The 12,811-nt window shown below is 41.4% G+C and overlaps 1 protein-coding gene across 1 annotated transcript in view; it reads right to left on the bottom strand.

Moving 5' to 3' along the window:
- faf1 (Fas (TNFRSF6) associated factor 1) overlaps positions 1–12,811 on the bottom strand; it is a 78,441-nt gene that overhangs the window by 31,094 nt on the left and 34,536 nt on the right. Inside the window, exons 7-9 of the mRNA XM_034081207.2 lie at positions 11,590–11,744; positions 2,480–2,616; positions 2,143–2,231 (exon numbers count right to left, since the gene is read on the bottom strand). Coding sequence (XP_033937098.1) covers positions 2,143–2,231; positions 2,480–2,616; positions 11,590–11,744 — 381 coding nt within the window. The remainder of the gene's footprint in view (positions 1–2,142; positions 2,232–2,479; positions 2,617–11,589; positions 11,745–12,811) is intronic.

The raw sequence follows: 12,811 nt of genomic DNA, 5'->3' as shown, positions 1-12,811 counted from the left end.
TTCGCTAGCTGTTATCGTTGTTGCATAGCAACCACCGCGCACTATGTTTTGTGCAGAAGGCAACGGAGGGACTATTTTATTTTGAACAGTGTGGATTTTTCTTTCATATTGCTTTTATAGACATGGGCTTCATTGAAATAGTTTCCAATATTTGAAAACACTTATTAGTCTAAAGAGAGACTGTATGTTCTGTATTGTTGCTAATTCCTAAACCTGACCATTAGTAATACTAAACAAAGAGAAAAGGAGAGTTTGTGTGGATTCCTCTAACCTGTCTGGACAGAAACACACAGTGTGTCCTTCACTCTGTCGTTTGATGCCACTGAGTACACACACCGTGAATGAGAGGGTTAGGTGAAAGTCTTACTCCCGTCATACTGTCCCAGATTCCCGTCTGTAACATGAACACCCTCCCACCGCCGTCCCCTCGCTTCACCGTTTGGAGTGTGTTTGTGTTGGAGTTAAAGAGGCGGTCGACGGACACACTGCAGCACAGTTCCACAAAGACTGCAGGAGCACAACAACGTACAACTGAAGAGGAAGGAGGAGAGATGGTGAGCTATTCACTGCCCGTCATTACGAGAATGCCACAGTTAAACGCGGTTGTCTGATATGTCCCAGCATGCTACACTTTATCGTTAAAAAAAGGATGTTAAACACTGGCTCAACTGTCTCTTAAGGATCCTTGAATGTGGCCAAAGTCAAGGGCTAAATAAACAAAGATAAAGACGGATTGTTATATTCCTGGAGACAGTAGTGGACAGTCGGTGCATGAACCCTAAAATACTGTCCTTAAAGTCCAAACCGAGGATACTAAGATAAACACAATTCGAATGATGAATGGAAGAGTGGTGAAGAGTTTGCACAAGGACTATTCAAATTTGAGGTACTTTTCTTCTTGAGGTAAATTCCATTTCCTCCAATAAAATTCAGAGGCAAAGATTGATCTTTCTACTCCACTGCAGTTATGTGAAAAATGTAGTGACTTTTGAGATCCAGATTTAGATCGATACATACAACATATAGTCACAAATAATGTACACAGTATTACTTAAAGTTATGACAACACTTTACTGATCCCTCGGGGAAACCCACATGCTACCTGGCAGTGCAGTGTGCAAAAGAGAAGCTCATAATATATGTTGTGTTATGTGAAATGGGCTGTTGTGCAGAATGAGTATTTTCACTTTTCAAACTATAAATACATTTGATTTGAATACTTTTAAACATTATTTGAGAACACTTTTGCATTTGTACACTGTACTATAAGCTTTGAGAACCAGATCTCTATGGAGGGCCGCAGTGACGCGTCCTGAAACCCGGAAGTAAACTCCTTCCGGTTCCTTCGACAAAAACGCAATGCAAGTTCTCCATAGGATTCACGTTTTGTTCAGCCGGATAATCTCCACACGTCGACCCTACTTTTATAATCATAAATCTAGTCGCCAGAAGCTAAATGCTAACGTTATGCTATCAACGAACGACAGCAGGGTCGCTGCTTCAACGTCACGCCGACTTCAAATCCATATTCAAACATAGATTGTAAATGGAACGAGTTGAAGCGTCTGTTTGAACACTTTGCAGGAGGCAGGGACTTGCTTTCAAGCAGAACAGAAACTAACTCAGAGGAGTGTTCACGTGTTCGGCGTAATGACGTACAACGACCTCCACGACTTCTGTAGTCCTATTCAGCCGCTTGGTAACAACCATCGTTTTTCTGCTGATGGATTTAATGTCGTAGAACAAAACGTGATCCGTCTCTTCAATCCGTCTCAACCACAGACCTTAGTTCCAGCTAGTTTCCTAAACCCTACGGAGAGATCCCATTGGCTCTGAGACGAGGGAACCGGAAGTGGTCAAATGCTAACTTACTTCCGGGTTTTAGGACGCGTCACTGCGGCACTCTATACTTTGTCTAGCTATTAAATGGAATCTGAAATAATACATTTATTTTAAGGCGCCTTTCATGACACCCAAGGACACCAGAGCCATTCAAATCAACAGCCGATTCTTTCATTTAAAACAGAACAAGGCCCATTCCACACGTCATAGAAAGTTGATTTAAGTAATAAACCAAAGCACTTTCTACATGTTTAAGAGTCACAGCTCGACGTTTGCGTTTCTTTTGAACTCAACGCTCACCTCGTCTTTGATGTCCTCTAGTTGTTGTGCTGTAAAGATCTCCATCGCTCCCATTAACCTCATCATCAGCTCGTCCACCGTCGTATTACCTGGAGACAAAACAAGGTGTGATGTCCTCCTTTGTGTTTTTACATTAACTACAGACACGTATATACATGCTACGGTTAACACGACATATCTTTTAATTATTACGTTTATTCTGGTGTGTTTGTATCTTGTATTTTAAATGTATTTATATTATGTTGTGTGAGCTTATCTCTCTGTACAGCACTTTGGTCTGAAGGTTTTTAAAGTGCTATATAAATAAAGTTGGATTGGATAATAAAGTCATAATTACCTTGAATAACATTTAGAACTTCATTCGATGTGCGTTTTCCCATGACTATAAGCAGCAGGGGGAACTGGTCTGTCTTGTATGTGCGTATAGTCTGTGTGACCACGCTGCCAAAGTGCCTCGTACACATGGTGAGTAGTCTGAAACACAAAGAAATTAACAATTAAAATACATCTTTGTACCCTATTTAATTCACTTGATTATTGATCTTTGATTTAACACATACTTCAGAAGCTGTTATTTAAAATACACACACACACACACACACACACACACACACACACACACACACACACACACACACACACACACACACACACACACACACACACACACACACACACACACACACACACACACCACACACACACACACACACACACACACACACACACACACACACACACACACACACACACACACCACACACCACACACACACACACACACACACACACACACACACAATATCACACACACACAATATCACACACACACAGCAGATTAAAAGAGAAATACACACAACTCGTGGCATTAAGGACTTTAAAACCAATTCTGCATTTTCTTATTCCATCAGACTGACATGCTTTCTCGATTGGAAGCGCTGATGAATTAGTATTCCTCACCAGACGCGCAGATTTGATAGGGCAAGAGAGGATTTCTTATTCCATTACAAAGACAGAACTTTTTTAAATTAACATTTCAGAGAGGGAAAAGGGTAGCGGGCAGCCGGGGCCCCGCCAAGCTCCCTGTAAATGTCATAATATTAATGAATTGCTATAGACTGAATGCAAATATAGATTAGCTTCTTCTCCCGCTTTTAATAAGATCTACTTTAATAACTGGCTGGTAAAAAAGAGAAGTGATGGAATGGATGGAGGGACGGCGGGTCAGGAGGAGAAGATGCTGTCTGAGAAGGGGAGTAACTCATTAAAACAAGAAGCTGAGGGGGCGACTTGCAGACTTCTCAAACTGTGAAATAAAGTACAGGAACTCATTGTGGTGCTTTTTAAAAAGGGGCCATATGACGCTGTTTGGGGTTTTACCTTCCCTGTAGTGTGTGATAGGTTTGTGTGCAAGTAAATGGTCTGCAAAGGCTAAAATCCCCTCCAGTGGGAAGTTGAAGCGCCTCCATTGGACTCCTTAGTTTACTTCCATAACATAGTGACATCATTATTTAACTCTAGCGTTTCTATTGGCTAGCGCTCCAACACATTGTACGTGATAGCATAAGGGGTGGGACATCTGTAAGCGGTTGACCAATCACAACAGAGCCGGCCAGCTAACCAATCAGAGCAGACTGGGCTCTGGTTTCAGACAGAGGGTGAAAAGAGATGCTGCAGCAGGAGAGGACTCTTTAAAGTAGAGACACTACATACTGATATACACCTGAACATCAGCAGGAGAGGACTCTTTAAAGTAGAGACACTACATACTGATATACACCTGAACATCAGCAGGAGAGGACTCTTTAAAGTAGAGACACCACATACTGATATACACCTGAACATCAGCAGGAGAGGACTCTTTAAAGTAGAGACACTACATACTGATATACACCTGAACATCAGCAGGAGAGGACTCTTTAAAGTAGAGACACTACATACTGATATACACCTGAACATCAGCAGGAGAGGACTCTTTAAAGTAGAGACACTACATACTGATATACACCTGAACATCAGCAGGAGAGGACTCTTTAAAGTAGAGACACTAGTTAAAGTGATATGAACTAGTGCAATATTCAACTTGCAAGATGTAGAATGTGTGTTAAAGGCATTGAAGAGGTTAAGAGATATCCTGGCCTACAAATCATTTTGCACAAACTTAAGAAAACATATTTGTTTGATACAGAGCCTCTTAAAATGACACCCTATCTAATATACTTTCATTGATAATAAGAATGGTCGCAATTGCAATACGAGTCAAAAATAATTGCGATACGTTTTTTCTTCCCAAATTGCGAAACCTTAAAAGCCTTGAGCTCAAAGCAGAATTACAACTAGGTTGTTTTAGGATTATGAGTCATAAACACTTAAAACATTGAACTTTGAGTGACCCACGTCTTGAAATAAAGAAAGACGGGGAACCCTAAATCCTAGTGATCATTTTGTCCCGACATTAGCTTCTGTTCAGTCCTCGACCTCCAGGCGGACCGTGACAATAGCCAGGAGGGAAACTCTAACCTGTAATGAGAGGCCAGGGAACAATGGACACTAACTTGAAGGGAAACCCAATCTTAAATCTCCCATCAAACACAAGACAACCTGCTTTGGTTTCTATCTCAGAACTAAGGAAGTCAGTCCAACACAGGGAAGCCGACTTATACGTTGAGATCGCAAGAAACAGAAAGTGGGGAAAATGGACTCGATGCAAGACTCAAAACAAAGACATTCGACTGGAACAATAGATACAAGTATCTTCAAGAATATAATAACATGAAGACATATCCCTAGCCTTTTATTTTATTTGTATTTCCTTGCTGGCTTTTGTTACATGATGTAATGTTCTTGTAACCAGCATCTTATTGCCATGTATAATGTGACAATACAGATTTAAATTAAACCTTCAAACATAACCTAAATCGAATGTTTCTAAGAATGACAGAAATGCTGAAATCCACATTTAGAACAAGTATGGACACAGCTCCGAGGGCCGCAGGAAGTCAAGCTGCTGCAGGAACTGAGGTGAACAGTTCAGCTCAGTCCCATCCAGCCATAACATAACACGGTAAGGAATGTAGCCGAGTCCTACAGCAGACCTTGAAAAGTCCTTCAGGGGTAAGTAAATGTGGAGGAAACACCTGCGTGGAGAAGTGAGTCTGAAGTCTCCGCGTCGGTGCTTAATGTGATCGACAGCTTCTAATTGGTCACCTATCTCCGTGTCCCAGACATCTAAAACAGTTAATGTTTCCCTGCACCGTCAGCCCACATTTCTGCACATCAAGGTAATGGCTGTCGATGCGAGTGGACGGCCTGACACCCGCTCCACCGAGCAGCTGATGAGCACAGTAGCACTGCAGGGGACATTTCTGGCAGCCACCTGTACGGGAGTGGGAACCGGATGCTCCGACTGCTCACTGTGTCATACACACTTTGTTTCAGAGCGAACACGGACATGTTTTGATTTGAAAATGACATTTTGTTCTACGCCTCAGTCGGTTATGTCTTCGGGTTGGAGGATGCCAAGAGGCGAAGTCAAGTGTGCGGAACAGGTTTGCATGTTGCTCTTAGCGGTTAAAAAACACCCTTAAACGTCAAAGGTCATTAGGAACAACACGAACACCTGTGCTTCTCAGTGAGGCGCCGATCTACAACGGCTTTGACCTCGCTAGGCTTCTCTCAAAGTTTCACAAATGGACTTGACACAAGCACGAATTACAGAGACAACACTGAGCTGATTCCCCGTCAGGAAGAGATCCACCTTTGCTTCGGGAAATGTCGCCAGGAATGTAACTTAGACGTTGTGACAGAAAGTATTATGGGAACGGTTTGTCACGCAGTTTGCTCAACGTGCTTAATAAACATGACATGCGATAGAAAGGAGAGTCGTTATAACTGTACTTCATTGTCTGGGTTAACGATGGTTCGTACTGGATAGGTATTAACATGAGGTGATCAGCTGTTTTGTTTTATGTATGTTTGACTGTGTGTGTGTGTGTGTGTGTGTGTGTGTGTCAGGAAGAATAGCCAATGTTCTTGCTAACGGTCGGTGATGCCAATATGCTTTTTTTTGGGGTGCTTGTACGGAAATACTAGCTTGGAATAAAATATGTTAAAGTTTTGTAATGCAAACTAACGTTGTAATGCTGAATGATTATTTTTTTCTTAATCTATTAAACCATCAGAAAAGGCCGCTTCTAACTGGCTTAAAAGCAGCCAAAAATCACGAATTTGAATTCCCCACATTCTGTATTTATTCATTAATGGATTAATTCATAATGTGTTCATTTCAGAGATGTCAATTGCATCTGTAAACAATGAAAAGGAGAAACATTTGAGGTTACCAAAAGATCCGACCTGGTTATTTCCTTTTTGTAAAAATACCGTATATTTGGAAAACTTGTGAGGAGACGGTCCATTGCCAACTTAAAGGTGGGGTAGGTAAGTTTGAGAAACCGGCTCGAGATCGCTAGAATTTGAAAATACACAACCGGAGAAAATCTGCCACTTCCTCACAGAGCCCCTCCCCCAACACACACGAACGCGCACATGACCAATGAGGGCACGAGATAAATTTGTGCCCCGATGGAAGGCTGACAGGCAGGTAGGCCATCCAATCTGTTTAGCCGGGCCGGCTAAACGGATTGGATGTACTTTTTACAGTATTACGGCTTCAACAGATGACATTTTTTTATGGATTTTTTGTCAAAGCACTTCAGATATTCATTGCTATCGGGATGTTAAGAGCATTCCATGGAATATAACAAAAAGTGTATCTCGGGCCGGTTCCTCAAACTTACTTACCCCACCTTTAATGACGTTTTATTTTAAAATGTGTGTCAATAGATTAACTAAAATAACTGTGATAAAATAATTTGTGCAACGGCAAGAGGTGTAAGGGGGGAGGTGTGGGCAAGAGGCTAATAGATTTTTATTTATCTACTCTGTATTTACAGTTGTTTCTGTATGTTTTCAGGGCCATCTTGTGAAGATGGTTGTCAAAATCCGTTAAACCAGTGGTTCCCAAACTCTTGGGTATTGGAAATATTTTCGGGGCCCCCCCAACCCGGTTCCCATCTATAGGTAGGATTAATTGTATATTGTTGTAAAAACAATACATTTTCACTGCTAATAATAAGAAGATAAAGATACAACTATAATTTTATATTTTATTATGGATTACATATGAACAAAAGTGCTTGTAATAGATACTGTGAATTAATTTGGCCTAATTGAAACTAGTTGGCCTTCTTCCCTGAGTAGTAGATTTTTAAATTCAAATTTCTTGAAGGAAAATATATTAATTAACTACTTTTTCTACTGCAGGTTGCAAACGATCACATCACTTTACCATTCCTATTCCACGCTAACTTATCCATGACTTGTGTGCTTGCTTTCCCTCGCAGATCTTCTCAAAGCGGGGCTGCTGTTTTGAGACTGCCCCTCGGTTCATTCTCAATGTTCAGCTTTGATCTGTATTTCGTTTTGATGGCAGCAACAGCAGAAAAAGCCTATCTCACACAAGTAGGATGTTGCATAAGGCAGCGTTATGCCCACAGCTCTCTGACCAATGAGATATTTTCGAGCAGTGTTTGTTTACAGTTGAATAATAATAATACATTTGATTTATATAGCACACTTTAAAAACAACGTAATCTCAAGGTGCTTCACAAAGCTAAAAGGAGAAAATAATAAAATAAAAAAAATCTTCCTGCGACCCCCCTGCAGTACCTCCGCGACCCACCAGGGGTCGCGCCCCAGAGTTTAAAAACCACTGCGTTAAACGTAAACCACACAAATAAATATTCAAGTTAGCAATACCTACACTGATAGAATCATTTACTATCAGAGTGTTGTCCTACTTATAGCTACAATATTTGCCATGTCACAATGACAGTACAACGCCAGTATAATATACATTCATTTCCCGTGGGTGACTATTACTGTCGTCCAATCAGCAGAGCCGCATTAATGCATAATTAATCATTTAAGTGCAGGCCTGTGAGAATACAGAGAGCGAAGCAACAGGCACATTCCAGTATCAGCAGGTTAAACACACACACACACACACACACACACACACACACACACACACACACACACACACACACACACACACACACACACACACACACACACACACACACACACACACACACACACACACACACACACACACACACACACACACACACACACACACACACACACACACACACACACACACCACACACACACACACACACACACACACACACACACACACACACACACACACACACACACACACACACACACACACACACACACACACACACACACACACACGATACCTTTCTAACAGCCTGTGAGATTGATGCCAATCACCAGTCACTTTGGATCAACCGGAGAGCGTGAGAATGCAGAGAGGCAGTGTGTGTGTGCGTGTGTGTGTGTGTGTGTGTGTGTGTGTGTGTGTGTGTGTGTGTGTGTGTGTGAGTGCGCGTTAGCGGCAAAGCTGCGACTAGCTGTGTGTGATGAAAAGCTCCAGATGTTGCCTGCCTTTTAATGTGCAATAAAAAGGCTCAGCTGGGGCAAAAAGCAAAGGAGGCCAATGTGAGAGAAAAGGAGGGAAGGAGGGAATTTCCTTAAAAGAAATAATGGAGGGCTGAGGTCAGGGTGCGAGTCTTTCTTAAATGGCTGCTACCAGAGGGCAGGCTTAACTCCGGAGGCTCCGAGCAGAGGGAGAGGCGGTGGGAGAACCCAGGCACAAGGGTAATGAGCAAACCCACAAGTTAGTTCTCCTATATTTACAAATCTCTTGTTTTTACAGAAGGTTTTATCCAGGTGCAAATATTCAAGAGGCAAATGCTTTTATTGTCATATGCACAACAGCCACCGCTTAGTTTGCAATATTGTCCAACAGAACACCATACTGTATGTAATACTTCAGGTATACAAAGAAATGCAAATGGCGGTGGTACACAAGGGTGCGACAACACTGTAAACAATTAGAATAGAAAACATGTTATTTATTTATGGATCCTTTTTTATTAACTTTGTTGTATTGATTAATGTTTTAATGTGTGTTCTTTAGGGGTTATACGTTTGTGTAAAAATGAAAACGAAATGTTAATAAAAAGTTCAAATGAAATACTTTACAGTCGAACAAAATAAAATACTACAAATGGTAATATATTAACAATGATGTAGACTGTAAACAAATGTATTAAATATATATCTTATAATGAGAGAAGGGAATGGTTTTAGGAGTACACTAATTTTTAATAAGCTTTTAACAGAATTATATTCATTGCTATTTTATTCACTGCTTATTGACTTCTGTGTTGTTTTTCTTTGAGTCTATTGTTTGTGTTTTAATAAAGTAGTGTTTGATAAGCAGGAGGTGTGTGATAACCAGGTGTGGCACAGTTAGCATCGCCGGCTGCTGGAGCTGCACCGACACACAGAGATAGAGACGTTGGGACTCGGAGGGAGTCCTCGTCTCCCACTGACCCTCCATTCAGACAGCTTAGTCGAGATTGCCCAATCAGGGGCCTCGCCATGCAAACACAACGCCTTTTGTTAGCATGCAACCTCGGAGCTTCAAAAAGAGAATGAAGTGGAGGAGAGAAAGAGAAGACAGAGATGCGGGGTGTGAGCAATGCGGCGGGAGTTGAATGCCAGCAATTAAGGACACGGCCACACTAAGTCGAGTAGATTTGAAAACGCTGTTCATGTGTCAAACGGGGTTTCGTCCAACATTTTAGATCATTTTCTAAAAGCTCATCGTGTACACATAACTGTAGATTCCACTTATTCACATGAAGCTCCTCTGGTGGAAGCCGAACACTGATACTGGAATGAGAGAGTCGCACATTTCTTATTCTGACGGTCTGCACACTACCAAGCCGCTCTCCGACTGAAATACATTCAATATGCTTTTTAGTAGATACATGTCCGTGTGCAAACAGTCCACTCCGGCACACAGAAAGTCACACATACATAAAACATGAGCTTGCAGTCGGGGCTTAGTGGCTCGGTTATTGCTCCGCTTTGACTTCACAGCTGGCTAAATGAAATACTAAACGGTATGATTGTTATAGGAGCCAGGATCTAGGAGAGGTCCAAGGAAATAAATCATTAAAAGGCAGTGACCTTTCTTTAAATAGCCTTGGTGTTATAGTTTTGGTCATCTAGGGGAGGCTGTGGCTCAGTGGTGTAGTGCGCTGAACTTTTAATCAGGGGACAGCAAGTTCGAGTCCCACTGCAGTCAGCATGTCGTTGTGTCCCTGGGCGAGACACTTCACCTCAAAGTGCTCCTGTGGGGATTGTCCACAGGACTGAATGCATGTAAGTCGCTTTGGATAAGCGTCTAACAAGTGACATGTAATGTAATCTATTATCAGAACTGTTTTCTTTATAATTAAAACTTTAGAAAATGAACCATGTGTTATTGCAACCTGAGGTATCTAAGCAACTATAAATTAGATGGGGATCAAACTCAAACACACAGTGGGGCAAAATTAAAAAATGGGTGCTAGTGGAGGGCCGGACTGGTTCAATGTTTATTGCAGAACTTATTGAAATGAACTTATTGCACATATTAAACCTGGAACTAACAAAGCTTAAACTACTGCCTATAAAAGCAACATTAAATAATCAGCTGCATTCATTTCTCATGGCTCTATCTGCAGCTTCTCCAGAGTCACTTCTTATGAGTACATTTCTCCACAGGCCAACAACAGCTTCAACAAAACTATTCCCCTCAGAGAGAAACCAAACATGCCCTGTTGTCGTGAGAGAAAGTGCAGAAGGAAGCATCCATTGAACTCAGTGTGCTGCTCTGAGATGCTAGCTCAGATACTTGGCATCTCATCAGGGTGCAAGGTCATCAATGTTTGGGCTCAGGCTCTGAGCGGAGGAGACCCTCAGGATGGAGTGAAGGCGTGCGTGCAATATACCGGCGGGCCAGATCTAATAGCGATTAGAAATTATCCTGCGGGCCGAAATTAAATCCACCACGGGCCGGATTTGGCCCCCGGGCCCCGAGTTTGACACATGTGGTCTACTGCAATTGAATAGACTCATCCATGTCCTTTTAGTAGTCTAATTAAAACTTTATAAAATGAACCACGTGTTATTGCAACCTGAGGTATCTAAGCAGATATAAATTAGACGACTTTACTAGTGTTAAACCCTTCCTTGAAAAAATGAAAAGAGTATATTTATTTCAGTCAAAATTTTACTTCCATCAGTTATGTTCTATATCACAAATTAAGTAAACAAAATAATGTTTTTTAGGTGGTCTCATTCAAACCACAACGGCAAAAATGTAGTAATTTCAGCGAGATACTCACAGATAAGGGAGAGAAATACAAAGATGTTCAGCTTTAACTGATAAATACCGCAGCCCTATGACCAGCAAGTCGCGTGAATACAATACGTAAATAAAGTCATCGAAGTGTGGTACCTGGCTTTGTTAGCTTCTTTAGTGACGTCCCAGGCCCATGTGATGAAGTTCTGGCTCAGGTAGGCGACGATGGAGTCGGCGCACATCATCTGAGAGCAGAAGACGTTGCTGAGGACGCTGTCATCGTTGTGGAGGTAGATGGCCAGCAGCTTCCTCTGAGGAGCACGAGAGGAACAAAGGTGTGTTATATCCTGCACAATAGTCTTTCATTAGTTTCATTTCTGCCTTTGTCACGGGGAGAGAAATGGGCGGGGATGAGGGGTTTTAAAAAAGTACATTGTATACTTGTAAAGAAGTCAAAGTCAACTTTAATGTCAATGTGTGTGTTTGTTTGTACGGACAGAGACATCGAAATAACGTTTCCAACAATCCCGAATACAAATATAATTCTGCTTTTGTTCAAATGCATAAAAACGCAACCATATATTCCAAATGTAGGGAGATAACAATTTACCGTGACAAACAATATTAAGAGAAACAAATGAAGGATTGTATATTCATATTTATTTGTATATTATTTTGTAATTGTTTGATTCTAGTTTGGACTTTTAGTTGAATGGATGATCATTTGTGTTTTACTTCCATGCTGTGTGTAAATTGATTTTTCGTACAATACTTTGGTAATAATGTGTGTCAAAATGGTCATGCCGATAAATACAAAAATTGGAATTGAAAAGGTGGAGAATTAAAAGAGAAACAGGTTTGTTTTTGTCAGTGTTGGAACAAAACAGCAAGGAGTAAAGTTGGCTGTTAATAGACAGTTGTTCAGTTAATTTTGAGTAAAATGGCCTTAAAGGTGGGGTAGGTACGTTTCAGAAACCGGCTCGAGATACACTTTTTGTTATATTCCATGGAATGCTCTTAACATCCCGATAGCAATGAATATCTGAAGTGCTTTGACAAAAAATCCATTAAAAAATGTCATCTGTAGAAGCCGTAATACTGTAAAAAGTACAACCAATCGATTGGACGGCCTACCTGCCTGTCAGCCTTCCATCGGGGCACGAACTTATCTCGTGCCCTCATTGGTCATGTGCGCGTTCGTGTGTGTTGGAGGAGGGGCTCTGTGAGGAAGTGGCAGATTTTCTCCGGTTGTGTATTTTCAAATTCTAGCGATCTCGAGCCGGTTTCTCAAACTTACCTCCCCCACCTTTAAATGACCAGCTTTATGACCAACACAAACACATCGAAAAATGATATTAAAAACCCCATTGTTCTCATA

Source organism: Pseudochaenichthys georgianus, chromosome 4 (assembly GCF_902827115.2).
Source record: "Pseudochaenichthys georgianus chromosome 4, fPseGeo1.2, whole genome shotgun sequence".
Lineage (NCBI taxonomy): Eukaryota > Metazoa > Chordata > Actinopteri > Perciformes > Channichthyidae > Pseudochaenichthys > Pseudochaenichthys georgianus.
This window is presented reverse-complemented; position numbering and strand designations above follow the sequence as displayed.